This window comes from Sapajus apella, unplaced genomic scaffold (assembly GCF_009761245.1).
Source record: "Sapajus apella isolate SASKATOON/1434 unplaced genomic scaffold, GSC_monkey_1.0 scaffold23, whole genome shotgun sequence".
Classification (NCBI taxonomy): domain Eukaryota; kingdom Metazoa; phylum Chordata; class Mammalia; order Primates; family Cebidae; genus Sapajus; species Sapajus apella.
Genome location: NW_022436963.1, coordinates 1,157,128 through 1,174,463, shown reverse-complemented (window position 1 = coordinate 1,174,463; position 17,336 = coordinate 1,157,128). Strand labels below are relative to the sequence as shown.

General features: G+C 49.1%; 1 protein-coding gene across 5 annotated transcripts in view; it reads right to left on the bottom strand.

Annotated features, from left to right (window-relative positions):
- Window positions 1-3,181: 3,181 nt before the first annotated feature.
- DAG1 (dystroglycan 1) overlaps window positions 3,182-17,336 on the bottom strand; it is a 68,371-nt gene continuing 54,216 nt past the window's right edge. For all 5 annotated transcript variants that reach the window (XM_032289837.1, XM_032289836.1, XM_032289835.1 and 2 more), the window contains one exon: window positions 3,182-8,006. In XM_032289837.1, the coding sequence (XP_032145728.1) occupies window positions 5,604-8,006 (2,403 nt within the window). In that variant the 3' untranslated portion in view covers window positions 3,182-5,603. The remainder of the gene's footprint in view (window positions 8,007-17,336) is intronic.

The following is a 17,336-nucleotide window of genomic DNA, read 5'->3' as shown; positions in this document are numbered from 1 at the left end:
CTGTCTCAAAAAAAATAAATAAATAAAATAAAACCTAAAGTGTTTGGGTCAGACTTAGAATTGAACACGCCTCACACTATCCACAAGACCTGGACCAACTAACTCCCTTGCCCCTCTCTGGGCCTCAGTCACTTTGCCTCAAGGTAGTAGTCAAGATGATGACCAAAACAGGAAGAGTCACCAATGGATTTGTACTTTTAAGATACAGAAATCCAGCGCTTTGGGAGGCCAAGGCAGGAGGATCACTTAAATTCAGGAGTTCAAGACCAACTTAGCCAAGATGGTGAAACCCTGTCACTACACACAGACTAAAAAATTAGCCGGGTATGGTAGCACATGCCTGTAATCCCAGCTACTTAGGTGGCTGAGACATAAGAATCGCTTTGGCCGGGCATGGTGGCTCACGCCTGTAATCCAAGCACTTTGGAGGCCAAGGCAGGCAAATCACCTGAGGTTGGGAGTTCAAGACCAGCCTGACCAACATGGTGAAACCCTGTCTTATAAAAATTAAAAATTAAAAAATTAAAAATAAAAAAAAAAGAATCGCTTTAACCTGGAAGGCAGAGGTTGCAGTGAGCTGAGATTGTGATACTGGACTCCAGCCTGGGCCACAGAGAGAGGCTCCATCTCAAAAAAAAAAAAAGACCGGGCATGGTGGCTCATGCCTGTAATCCCAGCAGTTTGGGAGGCCAAGACGGGTGGATCACCAGAGGTCAGAAGTTCAAGACCAGCCTGGCCAACATGGCAAAACCCCGTGAAAGAAAGAGAGAGAAAAAGAAGAAAGGAAGGGAGGGAGGGAGAGACGGAGGGAGAAAAAAGAAATAGGCTGGGTGCAGTGGCTTATGCCGGTAATCCTAGCACTTTGGGAGGCTGAGGCAGGTGGATTGCCTGAGCTCAGGAGGTCGAGACCAGCCTGAGTGAAACCCCATCTTTACTAAAATACAAAAAATTAGCCAGGCATGGAGGCATGCACCTGTAATCCCAGCTATTCAGGAGGCTGAGCAGGAGAATTGCTAGAACTGAGAAGGCGGAGGCTGCAGTGAGCCAAGATCGTGTCACTGCACTCCAGCCTGGGCAACAGAGCGAGACTTGGTCTCTAAAAAAAAAAAAAAGAGCAAAAGAAAACAAATAGAGAAATGAAGCTAACTCTTGAAAGACTGATGCTTGAATTGGGCCTTCCTTCCATGCTTTAGGGGAGCTAGGAAAGGGCCTCTCCTAGGAGCTTGTTCAGCCTGTTAGCAACAAGGGGTGGCCAGGCTGTGGGCTACAATGAGGTAAGTAGTATGGAGCCTCCAGTCCCCACCAAACGTGGTATTCTAGAGGTCAGACTCGCCTAGACACACCAGAAGATGCTCCAGCTAACAGCCCTGACCCCAGGACTAGCTCAAAGATCTTGGCCCAAGGCAGTGCCTTTATGCCAGGAGAAGATGCAGATTCCTCTAGCATTTTCTAGAGACCAGCACTGTCTCCAAGCCAGGCCAGAGTGATTCCAGGTCAGCAGAATGTGGGAGGGCAGATTCCTGTGGGCCTGATGCTCCTTCCTTCCTGCCCTCCTGTCTACGACCCTCTATCCCCAGCTTAAAAGACCTGAGCATGCTGGGCGCAGTGGCTCACACATGTTATCCCAGCACTCTGGGAGGCTGAGGTGGGCGGCTCACCTGAGGTGGGGACTTTGAGACCAGCCTGACCAACATGGAGAAACCCTGTTTCTACTAAAAATGCAAAATTAGCTGGACGTGGTGGTGCATGCCTATAATCCCAGCTACTCAGAGGACTGAGGCAGGAGAATTGCTTGAACCTGGGAGGCAGAGGTTGCAGTGAGCCGAGATCAGGCCATTGCACTCCAGCCTGGGCAACAAGAGCAGAACTCCACCTAAAAAAAACAAATGAAAGAAAGAAAGAAAAAAGAAAAGAAAAAGACCTGAGCAGTCCCCATCCAAATCAAGGAAAGGTCACAAGGATCTGGCACGAGTGCCAGGGGTCAAGGGTCTGCTGGGCTAAACAGCGGATAGTTCCCCATCTCCCAAAGGAAGCATGGCAGGGCAGAGGTCAGAGGTCCTTCTGGCCTTAATGTTCTCTGTCAAGACCAAGTATTCCCTTACCTGAGTTCAGAACAGTGTGGCTGAAGCCACACCATTACCCAGTAGCTTCAGTTTAGGTGTTAAGCAGAAGCTCCCGAGAGTAAGGACGGGTAATTTCCTGGCCCCTGCTGCTAGGCCTAGGGAGTGAAGTGTATGCTGGGGACAGCCTTTCCTGGCACTTAGCGTGGTGCCCATTCAGGTCCCAACTCCAAGTAGTTGTTGGATCTTCAACAACCCCCCACCCTGGGACTCGGCGCTTATTTGCAATATGGGACCAGCCTCTCTGGGTCTTGAAAACTTTGAGCAGAGGAGCCAGTGGTGGCAGAATTGAGCCCAGAGGCACTAGTTGTTCTGTGATCAACTGCTCAATTCTGCCCCTTTGTCCCTTGAAACACAGCTGCTGCATCTCATCCTATGACAACCCATCTGCCCCTTCCTGGGCAGTGAGTCATGCTCAGCCTACTCAGCTGGCCTGTCCATCCCAGGCCAGGCACTGAAGTTTACCCCCAAACCCTCAGAATCTACAGGACAACCAGGGCTGAGTAGCCTGGCCAGAAACCATTGTTTCCACCCTGAAGCCAACACCAAACCTGCCTTGAGACTACCTGGGAAACTAGGCAGTCCCAAGCCCACAAGACAATGCAGGAAGGAGCTGGGGTAGAGCTGCAGGAGAGGCATCCCTAGATCCCTGTCTTCACAGAGACTTGCCCTGAAAGACCCCTACCAAGAAAGTAGAGCCTGACCCACTCTGGGGCAGAAAACCTGTAACATCTTTCCCACCATCCTCCTTCCCAGCCAATCTCACTGGGTTCTCTGCTATCCTCCACCGCTTACGGATGAGGAACTGAGAATGAAAGAGACTTGTCTTAGCTGGCTCACAGGCAGAAGAGGCATGAAGTGGGCATTACATGTTGGCAGTTTCTGGAGTGCACACCTACTCCTCCCAGCACAGAAATGGTAAGGCTTACGTGGAGGCCAACAGGCCAACACCAAGTAGACCTGGCTGAGTCTCCTCTTCCCTCTGTCAACATGAGTCCCAACCCCTCATGTCCAGAAACCTCTCCAGATGCCAGGGAAACAGATGCCCAGAGGCAACGGCGTTGTAATAAAGACACTGCTTTTATTTAGTTTGATATGTTTCTTTACAGAATGCAGAAAACACATCTTAAAATCATATAGAAGGAAATAAAAACACATCAGTGGTTGGTGAACACTTGAATGTGAGATTGGCTCTCCATCTCAGAGTCCAGCGGCCATCACCAGCCCAGTGCTCAGGGGAGGAGGCTGCCTGCAAAGGCATTGTTGCTGTTGTTATTCTGTTCACTGCCCCATCGCCTCCAGTTGCTATGGCAACAGGCCATTCTGGGCCAGCCACGTCTCTGCATGGCAGTGCCCAATGGTGGAGTTGCTAGGGGTGACAGAGCTATTTGGAAGGCCTTTCAAAGCCCTCACCTGGAACATAAGGAATTGTTTATTTTTTGATGAGGTCATCAGAAATAATCTCATCAGGTCAGATCCCACTTGTGCTCCTGTCTCTGGGGCACCAGGGAAACTCTGGCTTGAAGGTATGAGCTCAGTCACCAGTGGTCCACAAAGCCTGAATTTACAGGATCCCCCACAGCGGCACACTGCTCACTCCAGAGTACCCTGCTGGGGACTGGGGCAAGGGAAAGGGGCTGGGCCCTGTGGGAGAAGGCGCAAGGGGAAATGCCCTCTGGAGAACAGTAGGATGGAGACCCCTCCCCTCCTACCAGCCCTCCCCTCCTGAGGCAGCACACACAAATCCTCTGCAAAACAGTCGATATGGCTTAGAATTAGCTGCTCCGTGTGCAAAGGGAGCCTGGGTCCACCCACCCACCCTCAATCAGGGAAGGGATACATTATTGCGAAAGGCATTCCTCCCTAAAAGGTACCCAAAATAACTCAGACATCAAGAAAAGTCATGCTTAAAATGGTTTCTTCCAAAGGAGGAGAATCAAGCAGAGTGGGCGCCCCTGAGTCATGGGACAGAGATGCAGATGGACGGATGGATGTTCTGCTAAAAATGGCAAAAGAAGCCCAGTGTAATTCCAGAACTTGAACCATTAGGAAAAGAAGGGGGAAAAAAAATCAAAATGAGCAAAGCCGTCAGTTCCATGGAATCAACACTAAGAGCTTGTACAAACTGCTGTAAGCATCACCATTTTTAATCTTTTTTTTAATAAAACAATTTGAGGCTGTATAAAAACTTTAGTAAAAAATTAGCTTTGAGAGCCCACATATTTTTACTATGAACTATTGCTGGCACTCCTCCCCAGCCACCAGACCTTCTCCAGTAGTTCAGGCCCAAGGCCGGGACTGGAGTGCCAGAGAAAAGGGGTGGGGGGGTCAGGGTGGGTCGGGGTAGGGCTGTGGACTGTTAGGACAAAGCGGCCAACGTCAAGTGAGGAAAGAGCATCACATGACATAAAAATATTGCATCTTCACCAAAATGTCCCCCACTGAGTGTTTCAAAAACTGTGATATTCCTTTTAGGAAAAAAAAAAAAAAAAAAAAAAAAACACGCACAGAAGAGTAAAAGGAAATAGGTTGATGTGGTCGAGACCTTCGACCTCCCAGGTGCCCCCACAAGCAGCTGGCCCACCCTGGAGCACCAAAGTTGGGGGCCACAGCCACCGCTGCCTCTTGGAGTCCCTTTTTCATGGAAATGAAGACCCCTTGGTGGTGGGCCACTAGTGTATATGGGCTGGAAGTGGGGATGTCTGTGGCCCAAGAGACCCCTCCAGGTTCCAGCCCCTGGCAACAGCGGGAGAGCAAACCCAGCACCAGGGCCCTGGCATGAGCCAGGGCCAGGAGGCCCCCAACCAGGCTCTGGGGTATCAGAGCAACCAAGTTGACATAGTGTGAAAAAATAGGATTCCTTTGATAAAAAATACTGTCCCTTGGTCTTCTCTAAGTTTGAAACACCTGGGAGCTTATTTTTAGCAAAGCAATTCCCCATACCCACCCCAAAATTATACATACAAGTTTAGGTAAACAGCAGATTAAATGTAAAAACTTAACCTTAACTTCTGAAAGTCCTTTGAATTTAATCTTTAGTTACTGTTTTCCATGTTACATCCTGCAGCTAGACACATGTGAATAGAAAAAACAGTACAGTTAGTGTTAAAGGCAAAACGCAGAGAGCCAGGGGCTGCCTGGCACTGCCTGCGAGTTCATTCATGGTTCCTCGCTCCTGCCATCTCCACTCCACATGGTACTTTCAGAGCCAGCCATCAAAAACGAAGCGAAGAATTCTCTATGAACAAACCAAAAGCTGTTAGGCAAAAAATAAAAATAAAAAAGTCCCCAAAGTCTCTCCAGCTGCTTTGGGGTTTGGGAGGACCAGAGAGGGCGGGCTTGTCCAGGCCCCTGTGTCAGTGTGTGCTAGGTCAGGTGTCGGCTCCTGGTGGGCGATGGTCTGCAGGCCACCGGTCTCCACAGACAACATCATGTTGTCTCCAGGCCCCTGCCCTACCCTGTATCCACCCAGGCGCTTGCAGGTTAAGGAGGGACATAGGGAGGGGGCGACCGGTATGGGGTCATGTTCTTGGGACGGGAGCCCTTGCCCTCCATGGGTGCTGTGAAGGGCGGCGGGGGCTGATAGGGAGGCGCATTGGGATCCTCATCCCGCAGGGGCGTGTACTCTCCCACGGTGTCCTGGTTCAGAGGGGTGGTCTCGGGCACACTCTGGTTGGGGTACTCGGGAGGGGGTAGGGGAGCCTTCTCCTCCTGCAGAATGAGTGGCATGCTGGAGGAGGGTGGGGGCTTCGAGTCGTCCAGTTCGTCTGCAAAGATAATAGGCACCCCCTTCTTGATGAAGGTGGCCTGGTCCTCAAGGGTAAGCTTGCCCTTCCGCTTCTTGCGGTAGCAGATCATGGCAATGATGCCAGCAATGAGCAGGATGGCTGCGACCACCACAGCCGGAATGACTGTGTGCAGGTAGACGTCATCCTCACTGCTCTTCTCAGGGTCCCTGTCAGGCACCTCTGTGGGCGGCGCCTCTGAGGGCACTCTCCTGGGTGGTGCCACAGGGATAAACTGTAGGTGCCGACAACTGCCAGCGCCCGTCACAGCAATGCTTGTGGCCTTAAAGTCAGGCTCTAGGGCGTTGGAGAAGGCAGGCCGAGGTCTTCCATCGTCCTCAGCAATCCGACGGCTCAGCCCAACGATCTGCTCCTTGGGGCAGGGCTCCAAGGGCAGTGTGTTGTTGGTCCATTCCACCACAATGGAGCCCCGGGTGATATTCTGCAGGGTGAGTGTGCTACAGTTTCGGTCCCCAAAGGCGAAGGCCAGTTTCTTTACCAAGGCAATCTTTTTGTGGATGTCATTCAACACCGGTGCTGGGTCACCCACAAACTTGGCCTTGAACCTTGCAGGAGCCCTATCCCCTTGGGGGCGCCTATGGACGTGGATCTCAAAGGCATCCACAGCTGACAGGCCCCCCTTGTCTGTGGCATGCATGAAATACTCGTGTTTGCCCACATGGCTGCTGTCAGGCAGGCCATACATGAGCTGGCTGTTGCTGTTGAACTGCACCCAGGACTTCTCACCCACCAGCTGCTGCTCCCGCAGCTTCAGGGTCAGCTTCAGCTTGTCAGTGGTGGTATCCTCATGGTCATAGAAAGTGTCTGATGGGATCTTCACCTCAAAGTAGGTGCCAACCCAGGCATCTACCCTGTCAATATGGTTCTTGAGCTCTGGGCGCTGGTTGGGTTCTCCACCACGGGGCACTCCGCCGGTGGTGGTGCGAATACGAGTAGGTGGTGAGGCAGTCTCCAATCTGGTGATGGGAGCTTTGGTGGTAACCCGGGGCACGGGCCGGGGTGTCCGTGGTTTCTTGGTCGGCCTGCGAGTCGTGGTGGTGGAGGAGTCAGTTGAAGGCGTTGCTGATTTTGGTGTGGATACTCGTGGCTTCTTAGTGGTGGTTGTGGGAGGGGTAGCAACTGCAGTAGGCTCCACATAGCCAGGAATGGTCATCGTTGGGCGAATCTGGCCAGGAACTGTGGTGCCAGCTTCTGACACCCGAGTAGGCTGGATGGGGCCTAGGGTTGGGGTCTGAATAATGGCACCTCGCGTCCGGATGGTGACTGTGGGTTTCCCAGGAACAGGATCTCTGACTGGAGGAGCCATGGTCTCTGTCGGAGGAGCAATGGCTGGAGATGTGGGGGTTGGCACGATCCTGGATGGGGGCTCCTGGATGGCCGTGGTTGGGGGCCCAATGGCAGTGACAGGTGTGGGTGTGGCATGGATCTGCCTCCGGATGCGTTTGGGAAGAGGCGGCTTCTTATTGGCAATGTGCCAACCCACGACAGGGTAGCCCAGCTGAGCAGACATAGCACCCTCTCTGGCAGGGGCCTCCACGCCACGAATGTCAGGCACACTGTTCTGGTTCAGGGAGCAGCCCAGCTTCCAGGAGAGAAGGGCCCCATTCTCCACCACTTTTTTTGCATTTCCTGGGCCGGCCATGAAGGCCGACATGTCAAATAGTCTGTTATTCACCACTGGCACTAACTTCATGTTGTGAAGATCTACTTCTGAGAAACTCTGCATCCTGTGCAGGAGATCAATCCTTTGCTTTGGGGTCATCTTGGTGAGGTCAGCATCCAAAATCACTGTCAGAACAGTCACAGGCTCATCTGCAGCACAGGCAGATGACACCACCTCACCAGGGTCTGGGGAGGCTGTCCTCACGGACTGCAGCTCACTGTGATCTTCAGGGTAGACCTCGATGGAGAACACACTGGAGGTCTGGGGGATGTGGCTCCCATTGGCTCCCAGCAGTGCAGCGCTCACTGAAATGTAATGCACGCCCTTATCAGTGTCAAGGGGGAGGCCTTCCAGGGTATGGCTCTTCGGGTCCCAGTGCAGCCAAGACGGCAAAGCCTCCTTCCCTGCCGCTGATACCTAGAAGAGACACAAGCATAAAGTACTAGTGTCAGTGCATAACCTGAATATGATTACAACAGTTAACCTGAATTGTGTGATAGGCTTAAGGTGTAATTTAGAGTTCCTGCTGGGGAAGCCAATTCCTTGCCTCTAGAGGGACAAAACTGAACTTATTTACCTGTCACAAAAGACTAGGGCTATGAGATGGCTTAGCTTGGGAGGCAAATACCTCACCCAAGGCCACACAGTGGGGAGACAGCAGTGCTGGCACTCAAGTACATGTCTCATTCTTGAGAACTGATGCCATGGAGCTCATGACTGTTGTGGATTTTATAACAGTCACACACCCTGCCACCTACTTGCCCATTCTACCTGCAGAATCAAGTCATAGTGTCTCATCCCAGCCCTCAGCACTCCTTTCCAGCCTTGCCTCAGACTTCTCCCCTGACCCTCTACAGACATCACATCTTTGCTCACACTACTTGCCTGGCCTGGAGGACCATTCCTGCCCCAAAATGGAGATGCACACAGGTCTGGGTACTAGGGAGAGCTAACGCCCTGAAGGACTCACGTTTGAGGTCATCTCAGTGAGGTCGGCATCCAAAATCACCATCAGAACAGTCACAGAACATCATCACGTTACATTCAAGTGTAGTGGGGGCACATTTGTGTAGCAAACAGAGTTAGTTGTATCTAATGTTTTCATTTACCCTGCTTCTCAAATCTCAAGACAAACTGTGGTGCCCAGAGAGCAGGGAATAGAATCAACTATTCTAGAATAGTGCTTACCAAAGGAATCCCAAGGAGCTCTGGTCTCTCTAAGAGAGAGGTTCTACAGTCAATCAAGTACAGGAAATATACGGAGCCCTCTTCTGCCCTTGGAGAGACCAGGCACAGAAGCAGGCCTAAGGAGCTCATCACCTTATTCCAACTCAGCAGCCTCTCCCAGACTTCTTTCGGTGTGGAAGTCCCTTTCACACATATATCACATATAACTGGTGATACTCAGAGCACCAAAGGAAATGCCACTATAGAAACCTCCACCATCAGCTGACAAGAGGAAAGTATGACTTGGCTCTTGCCCTGGCCCCATCTGTGGCTCCTCTCACTTTTAGGAAACACCTACTCCTGCCCCAGTGCAAGAAACGTGACACCCACTCTCTGGTTGGCCTGAAGGCACTCTCATCTCCATCGTCCTGTACCAAGTCCAGAAATACATTGGTCAGCAGATAGTACATCTCACTGCCAGCCTCAGCCCAGGGACTGCCCTTCATGGCCACTGCTTATCAACAGGGAGACCCTAAAATGCTTTCCTCCCTGTGGCAGGAAAGCTAAAGCCATGACTGCTGGGCTCCCCAGTGGCTCTGGTTTCCTGGGCTTCCTCCTGCCAAAAGACAAGTTACTTGAGTGATTTGGAAAGGAGACCCCAGGCTTGTACCCAGGTGTCCAGGCAGCAGCCTTATCAGAAACTAGATAATTCCCCCCATTTTAAACTAATTTAAACAGGTTTCCTACACCCAGCAAAAACATATGAGAAGGCTGGGCATGGTAGCTCATACCTATAATGCCAAACTTTGGGAGGCCAAGGCGGGAGTATTGCTTGAGGCCAGGAGGCATTAGAGACCACCCTGGCTAACATAGTGAGACCCCATCTCTATTTATATCAAAAAAATTTTTTTTGAAACTATGTCATGACTGACATTGTTAGGGGTTATTATTATTGGGCCAGGCATAGTGGCTCACCCCCGTAATCCCAGCACTTTGGGAGGCCAAAGTGGGTGGATCACCTGAGGTCAAGAGTTCAAGACAAGCCTAGCCAACTTGGTGAAACCCCATCTCTACTAAAATAAAAAAATTAGTCAGGCGTGGTGGTGCGCACCTGTAGTCCCAGCTATTCAGGAGGATAAGGCAGAAGAAATCCTTGAACCCGGGAGGCAGAGGTTGCAGTGAGCCAAGATCGCACCACTGCACTCCAGCCTGGGCAACAGAGTAAGATTCCGTCTCAAAAAAAAAAAGGAGTTATTATTATTGAGGTTATCATTTCCTAATTGCTTTGTAAGCCACTCATTAAGGGTCAGCAAATAGTGTTTTGTTTTTGTTTTTGTTTTGAGGCATAGTCTTGCTCTGTTGCCCAGGCTGGAATGCAGTGCCACAATCTCATCTCACTGAAACCTCCACCTCCCAGGTACAAGCAATTCTCCTGCCTCAGCCTCCTGAGTAGCTGGGACTACAGGGCACAATGCCATGCCCGGCTAATTTTTTGTATTTTAGAAGAGGGGGTTTCACCGTGTTGCCCAGGCTGGTCGTGAACTCCTGAGCTCAGGCAATCTGCCCGCCTCAGCCTCCCAAAGTCCTAGGATTACAGGCATGAGCCACTGTGCCCAGCCCACAAATAGTGTTTATTTTGTGATACTACATTCCATCAACTCTAAGATGTGCCATCATCTAATTAAAAATCTCCCACCCTGTCACCCACCATCAAACATCAGAAAGGTTAAAATATCTGTAAACATGGGTGTCTTCAAATTCATGAAAAATACTAAATATTTTTTTCTTTTAAAATCTTTTTTAGCTATAAAAAAATCACATGTATTGGCTGGAGCATGGTGGCTCACAACTATAATCCCTGCACTTTGGGAGGCTGAGGAAGGTAGATCACTTGAAGTCAGGAGTTTGAGACCAACCTGGCCAACATGACAAAATCCTGTCTCTACTAAAAATACAAAAATTATCCGGGCATAATAGTGTACGCCTGTAGTCCCAGCTAGTCAGGAAGCTGATGCACAAGAATCGCTTGAACCCGGGAAGCAGAGGCTGCAGTGAGCCAAGACCACACCAACTGCACTACAGCTTGGATGACAGAGCAAGACTCTGTCTCAAAAGAACGAACATTAAAAAAAAAACCATTTATTTCAAACATTTTGGCTGAAAAACCTAAGCTTTACAGTATTCAGTTCATTTATGTTAAATAAGAAAACTGGCACATCCATATGTAAACACGTTTACGCTCTTATTTTGCCAAAAACAACAACAACAACCGTGAAGCAAATAAGTAAGGCCCAAATCCAAACGGAGTGTTCATGGAACCATCAGATATCTTACAGGAGTAGGTTAGGAATAGGAGTCCTGAAAGGTGGAGAGTAGGTGAATTAGGGTGTAGACCCCAGTTTTTGGTCACCTGAGGGTTATTTTTTAACTCCACTCCATCCCAATGGCCACCAGCTGGACAGGAGCTCATATGCAGAGGGAAGATGAGGAAAGGTGACAGGGAAGGCCTGGAACAGAGGTCTGGGTAAAGCCAACCAAAGAGAAGTCACCTGCAGAGGAGACTGAAAAAACTTGGGGGAGACCAGAAGAAGCTCTAGAAGTGGGCACCAAATGGCTGGCCAGACCCATGGGACATTCCTGAGTGACTAGGCACTCCATCAGTGTTGATAAGTGAGTAGCCTGGTGCTTCTGCAAATCTGTCTTCAAGTACACAAGGGCATTTTTTAACAGAGAAAACTGAGAAAAGCCCTGCCAACTCAAGGCTTCTCAGCCTGGCTCTCTTCCTATTCTGCTGACCTGAACAGCCAAAAGTTCTCCTAACAGGCAGTACCTACAGAACAAACTCGGCCATTCTATGAGCAAGGCTCCCACATTGAAGGCCTTCTTGGAAGCCATATACTTACTTTATGCCATGTAGCTTTAACACATGTTAATATCACATAACAAACAATAAACACTAAAGAAAACCTCAGGTTTCACCAAAGCAAGTTATAATGCTCAATTTCAAACTGGGAGATAGGAGATGAAAACTGGTAGCTTTATTTTGACTAATGAGAACAAATTCTTTCCCTCCTTTTTTTTTTTTTTTTTTTTTTTTTTTTGAGACAGAGTCTCGCTCTGGTCTGAAGTGCAGTGGCACAATCTCAGTTCACTGTAACCTCTGCTTCCTGGGTTCAAGTGATACTCCAGCCTCAGCCTCCGAAGTAGCTGCGACCACAGGTGAGTGCTACTATGCTCGGCTAATTTTATTCTTTTTCTTTTTTTTAAAAGATGGGGTTTCACCATGTTGCCCAGACTCATCTCGAATTCCTGGCCTCCAGCTATCTAGCTGCCTCGGCATCCCAAAGTGCTGGGATTACAATTGTGAGCCACACATGGCCAAATTGTTTCACTATTGTCTGCCCATGGCTTTGTATCCATGTAAAGTTTATCTATGTATTTAGGGCAAGTCATGTCAGAAAAACAGAGCTGATATGGTTCAGATTTGTGCCCAAATCTCCCAATCTCACGTCAAATTGTTATCCCCAGTGTTGGAGGTGGGGCCTGAGGGAAGTGACTGGATCATGGGGGCAGTTTATCATGAATGGCTCAGCACCATCTCCCTAGTGCTGTTCTCGTGATAGAGTTCTCAAAAGATCTGGTTGTTTAAAAGTATGTGGGCCAAGCATGGAGGTTCACGCCTATTGGGTGGATCACCTGAGGTCAGGAGTTCGAGACCAGCTTGGCCAACACGGTAAAACCCTGTCTCTACTAAAAATACAAAAATTAGCTGGGCATGGTGGCAGGTACCTATATTTCCAGCTACTGGAGAAACTGAGACAGGAGAATCACTTGAATCCAGAGGGTGGAGGTTGTAGTGAGCTAAGATCGCTCCTCTTCACTCCAGGCTAGGCAAAAAGAGTGAAACTCCATCTCAAAAAAAAAAAAAAAAAAAAAAGTGTATAGCACCTCCCCCAGCCTTCCACCTGTTCCAGCTGTATGAAGTACCTGCTCCCCCTTTGCTTTCCGCCATGACTGGAAGCTTCCTGGAGCTGCCCCAGAAGCAGAAGCCACTGTTTCCTGTAAAGCTTGCAGAACTATGAGCCAATTAAACCTCTTTTCTCTAGAAATTACCAGGCTCAGGTATTTCTTTATAGCACCACGAGAACAGACAAATACAAGAGCCAAGCCTCTCCAATGTAGTCACCTGCTTTCCCCTCTGCAGATTTTGATTCCCCATTATCTGGCTGCAGAACAGTTATCTAGATCTATAGCCCTGAAGTAGGCAGTCACTCCAGGGTCATGGGTACTACTCAGGAAAAGTACTAGCCTGAACATTCTAAACCCCCTGCATCTCCATGTGCTGGTGACATCAGGCCCAAGCAGCATTTTGAGTGGCAATTGATTATTTATATACATATATGTATATATAAGGGTCTCACTCTATTGCCCAGGCTGGAGTGCAGTGATGTAATCATGGCTCATTACAGCCTCAAACTCCCAGGCTCAAGCAATCCTCCCACCTCAGCCTCCCAAGTAGCTGGTATTTATTTATTTATTTATATTAATTTTTTTGGTAGAGACAGGGTTTCATTAGATTGCCCAGGCTGGCTTTAAACTTCCAGGCTCAAGTAATCCTCCTGTCTCTGCCTCCCAAAGTGCTGGGATTACAGATATGAGCCACCATGCCCAGTCTTTAAATATACATTTTTTTGAGACAGGGTCCCACTCACTCTGTCATCCAGACTGCAGTGCAGTGGCGCAATCACAGCTCACTGCAAATTCAAACTCCTGGACTGAAGTGATCATCCCACTTCAGCCTTTTGAGTAGCTGGGCCTATTTGAGCCAGATGTGTGCCACCAGGCCTAATCAAGAGTCAATATTTAAAAATATTTTTGAGGCCGGGCGCAGTGGGTCACGCCGGTGATCCCAACACTTTGGGAGGCCAAGACGGGTAGATCACGAGGTCAGGAGTTCAAGACCAGACTGGCCAACATGGTGAAACCCCATATCTACTAAAAAATACAAAAATTAGCTGGGCATTGGTGGCTCGTGCCTGTAATCCCAGCTACTTGGGAGGCTGAGGTAGGAGAATTGCTTGAACCAGGACCCATGAGGTAGAGATTGCAGTGAGCAGAGATCACACCACTGCACTCCAGCCTGAACTACAGAGAGAGAGAGACTCCATCTCAAAAAGTTAATAAATAAAAATAAAAATATTTTTGTAGAGACAGGGTCTTACTACATTTCCAGATTGGTCTTGAACTCCTGGACTTCAGTGATCCTCCTGCCCTCAGCCTCCCAAAGTGTTGGGATTCCAGGTGTCAGCCACTATACTCAGCCATGATTCATTTTAATAATAGAAGAGCTACAGGAAGCAAAACAAACCTAATTTCCACAAGGAACCTGGTCAAGTCACAGACACACTGGCACCTCTGCATTTTCAAGGCCATTTGGCGAAAGCCCTGACCTGGAAGTCTGAATATGCCTGAGGGTTTGGCAGTGTCCACAGTCCCTAGAGGATTCCACTAAGAGCCCCACCCTCCCAAAGGCACTCCGCTCAGGGCTTAGCTCATTATAGAGGTGCTTGGGGATAAAGCACCTGCTCTACCTTAACAAAGGAGGAGACCCTCAGTGGGATACCTCCTCAGCTTTCAAAACTTAAAGACTTTGGATCACTTCTCTTCCTCTCAGGGCCTAAGGGTGAAATAGGATATGAAAGTTCCTTCTCACACATGCAGCCCAATGACAAGCCTGGACTCATCCCCATAACAATGGGGATAACAATCCTCATTCTCCTACTCCATGAGAAGGCCCATCTTTCACTATGAATCCCAGCTCTAGGCTGGCTGGGGCTTAACCCAACCTGTGCCCCAGTATCCTCACCTATAAAATCAGGGCAACAACCCCAACCTCATGATTATAGTGCCAGGCTCATGATGGACTCTGCCAATAATGGTTCCTATAGCTCCCATGGGCTCTGAAAAACTCAGTAAGTAATTTGAGGCTGCTGCACAAGAGAGCCCAGGGCATGTCCAGGCTCCACTCCCTAGTCCTCCTTCCCAACTGACCTTGGAGCCAGTGCACAGTGGGGTCCTGTCTCCCTGCTTACACCACAAAGCAGAAGCTCAAAGCATCTAAGGTAAGTGGGGAGGCTACAGGCAATGGAGGAGCCAAAATCACATAGAGAACAAAGCTGAGGCTGGGGAAGCTCAGGGAGTTGCCTGCCAACATTTGTCTGCCAGAAGTGGATGAAAACACTAAGGGGCATGGGGGAAGGGGGGACCTGCTTCAGGTGAGAACCCAAAGACTTGCTTTCACCTGTTCAATCTGAAACAGTGGACTAGACCAGGCGCAATGGCTCACACCTGTAATCTCAGCACTCTAGGAGGCCAAGGCAAGAGGACTGTTTGAGGCCAGGAGTTCAAGATCAGCCTGGGCAACATAGTGAGACCTTTTCTTGTTTCTATAATTAATTAATAAAACAAAGGCCAGGCGCAGTGGCTCAGGCCTGTAATCCCAGCACTTTGGGAGGCTGAGGCGGGTGGATCACCTGAGGTCAGGAGTTCAAGACCAGCCTGACCAACATGGAGAAACCCTGTCTCTACTAAAAATACAAAATTAGCTGGGTGTGGTGGTGCAGCTACTCAGGAGGCTGAGGCAGGAGAATTGCTTAAACCCAGGAGGCAGAGGTTGCAGTGAGCCGAGACTGCGCCACTGCACTCCAGTCTGGCGACAGATTGGGACTTCGTCTCAAAAAAAAAAATACAAAGTTAGCCAGACGTGATGGCACATGTTTGTAATCCCAGTTACTCGGGAGGCTGGGATTACAGACTCAGTGAGCCGAGATCACACCATTGCTCTCCAAGCTTGGGCAACAACAGCAAAACTCTATCTCAAAAAAAAAAAAGGAGGGGGGAGGGTACACTATATCCTGGCATATTTACACATGGGATTTTGACTATCCTTAGAGTCCCTGGTTTGCCTATTATAAAGATTTCTGCCTACTATACCACAGACACCCACAACTAATCCTCTAAGGGTTGCCAAGCCAGGAAGGGCAGCAAAGAGGCAAGAATTAGGGCTGTGACGTCCTCAGCAGCAGAGGCACAGAGGCACATGCGTTTGGGGTGATAAGCTGGTCCAACCATGGAACTCCTCCAGCATTTCAGGTCACTCCACCCTCCATCACCAAACACTAGACAGCAACTATAAAGTCAGCAGGCCTTACCTCCCCCAGCTCCAAAGCAGTGACCCCCACTCGAGGCAGGAAACTTTCAGACAGTTACTGGGCACATCTGCAGGAGGCAGAAACTACACAAAGAAGCCTGATTTAAGGAGATCACAGGCTCCAGCTCACAGGCCACCCAAAAGGCCAGAAAACTTTCCAGTTTCAGCAATCCCTGGAGACAATGTGCTTCTGAGGTAGAAAGCGAGTCTAGCATTAAGGAAAAAAAGATCTTGAAAAGCCGTATGACCAACTTCAGAAACCCTGACCCATAAAGTGTGTTCCAAAACATTAAGAATCAAACCATAAAACCTGGGCAGATCCACAAAAAGTTCCAAAGACTGAGCTGGGCATGGTGGCTCACACCTATAATCCCAGCTGCTCATCAGGAGTATCACTTGAGCCCAGGAGTAGAGACCTGACTGAGCAACATAGTGACACAGTCTTTAAGAAAAAAAGTTCTAAAACTACCTGCCCAGCGATGCCCACAATAAATCACCATGACCAACAACCAGGAACTGCCAAACTTGAAGGTTTTGGTCACTCCTCAGTCTCTGGGACACTCCCTCTAGCTGCTTTACTGGTGCCCTCCTACACACAATAGACCATCAAATATTGATTCTGATAAAGATACAGCACCTGTAGGCACTAAACACCATCACCCTGGACAACACAACAAACATGATCTTTACAAAAATACAAAAATTAGCTAGGCGTGGTGGTCCCAGCTGCTCAGGAGGCTGAGGTGGGAAGACTGCTTGAGCCTGGGGAAGTCAAGGCTAAAGTGAGCTAAAGTGCCACTACACCTTGGCCTGGGTGACAGAGTAAGACTTGTCTCAAAAAACAAAAACACCATGAAACATAAGCAAAGTCTATCACCCCAAGCCAGTACCATTCCACACTTGAAGAAAGAGCAAATGGGTGCAGGAGTTTCTATTACTTAGTTCTCATAAAACCAGGTTTCCACCCACAGTCTGAGTCAGTTATGCATAGCTGAAAAATAAAACTAAAGAATTAGGCTCTCCCTAGGGCCAAATAATTATAATTGGCTTATGAAACCAAGAAAACACAAGCTTTATCATTCAGGGCCCACAAGATGATGTCTTATCTATGCAGGAGTTATAGGACTTAGAAATGGCAAGCAAAGACTCTTGAGAGATGGACGAGCACTTTCACAGCTGATGACGGCCAGTAAAGAAGGATCCTAAATATAACATATCATTGAGAAACTGATTTGGTTAGCATTCCTTCTCACTACAAATCTTTTGGAGGGAACTTTGGGCCTTTGTGATGGCACCTTCCACCAACACCCCTGGACATGTCAGCCCCTAAAGTGTTATCTGCGCCCTTCCCTGTGTCCCCCAAGAGATAT